Here is a 1,162-nt window from a genome sequence, read left to right as displayed (position 1 = left end):
ACAGTACTATGCCTTTGTCATCCCTCATTGTTTGTTAATAATTGTAAATGTTCTGTCAGTAGTAAACACACTATCAGTAAAAAGTTTAGACACACATTCTTTACTTTTCTTTATTATGACTATTCTTCACATTTAAAAAAAAATATGATATTACTAATAATGAATAATAAGCAGTATCACATTGCATCTATTTTATTTATATTTATCATGGGAAAAATTAATTGAGTCATGTGTGTCCAAACATATAAATGGTACTGTGCGTTGCACTAAGGCAGCAGTTGCACATTTTCAGTTTCATTTTTTCAAATGTTGGTTTTCAGTGATTTGTCACTGTGCTAATTTCACCATTTAATTTCATTTGTCAGTGATGTGCTGACTTTTTCTGTCTCAAAATAAAAATGCTATTTCATGGAGTTAAATAGAATTGATAGTTTTTTAAATGTTTGCAAAATCATCTTTTGTCATTGTGACTGTCAGAGTTATGTGTTTGTATCATTGTTGCCAGCTGTTATATGTTTGTCTAGACGTGGGGAAAATTATAGATTTATTTATGGTTATTTGTATTTCTTTACCTTTACCAATGACTGGCTGACTCTCTTTTGTCCTCTGTCTCTCTGTCATCAGATCATGTTCCAGGCCTATGGAGATAAGCAGGGTCCTCTTCATGGCATGCTCATCAACACACCCTACGTCACTAAAGACCTCCTGCAGTCCAAACGCTTCCAGGCCCAGAGCCTCGGTACCACCTATGTCTATGACTTTCCAGAGATGTTCCGTCAGGTATCTCTAAAGACTAGTCTAGTAATGGCAAACCTTTACACATTTTAAGATTTAATTTTATTTCAATATATATTCACCATTCAAATGTTTAAGGTCAGTAAAAAAAAAAAATGTTAAGGAAGGAAAACTTTTATTCAGCAAGGACGTGTTACATTGAGCAAAATTGGCAATAAAGACATTTTTTAATGTTGCAAAAGATATATATTTATATGTTCTATGTTCTTTTGCACTTTCTCTTCATCAAACAATCCTGAAAAAAATATATCATGGTTTTCCAGAAAAAGTACTGTTTTCGTAATTGATAATGATATTAAATATTACTTGAGTGGTTATCATTTCATCATATTAGAATGATTTCTGAAGCATCATGTGACACTGAAGA

The 1,162-nt window shown here is 32.0% G+C and overlaps 1 protein-coding gene across 1 annotated transcript in view; it reads left to right on the top strand.

Annotated features, from left to right (window-relative positions):
* Window positions 1-1,162, top strand: part of LOC107578943 (acetyl-CoA carboxylase-like) — a 4,595-nt gene that overhangs the window by 1,125 nt on the left and 2,308 nt on the right. The window contains exon 4 of the mRNA XM_016264841.1: window positions 625-801. Coding sequence (XP_016120327.1) covers window positions 625-801 — 177 coding nt within the window. The remainder of the gene's footprint in view (window positions 1-624; window positions 802-1,162) is intronic.

The sequence above is a fragment of the Sinocyclocheilus grahami genome, unplaced genomic scaffold (genome assembly GCF_001515645.1).
Source record: "Sinocyclocheilus grahami isolate Dianchi unplaced genomic scaffold, SAMN03320097.WGS_v1.1 scaffold12929.1, whole genome shotgun sequence".
Classification (NCBI taxonomy): domain Eukaryota; kingdom Metazoa; phylum Chordata; class Actinopteri; order Cypriniformes; family Cyprinidae; genus Sinocyclocheilus; species Sinocyclocheilus grahami.
This window is presented reverse-complemented; position numbering and strand designations above follow the sequence as displayed.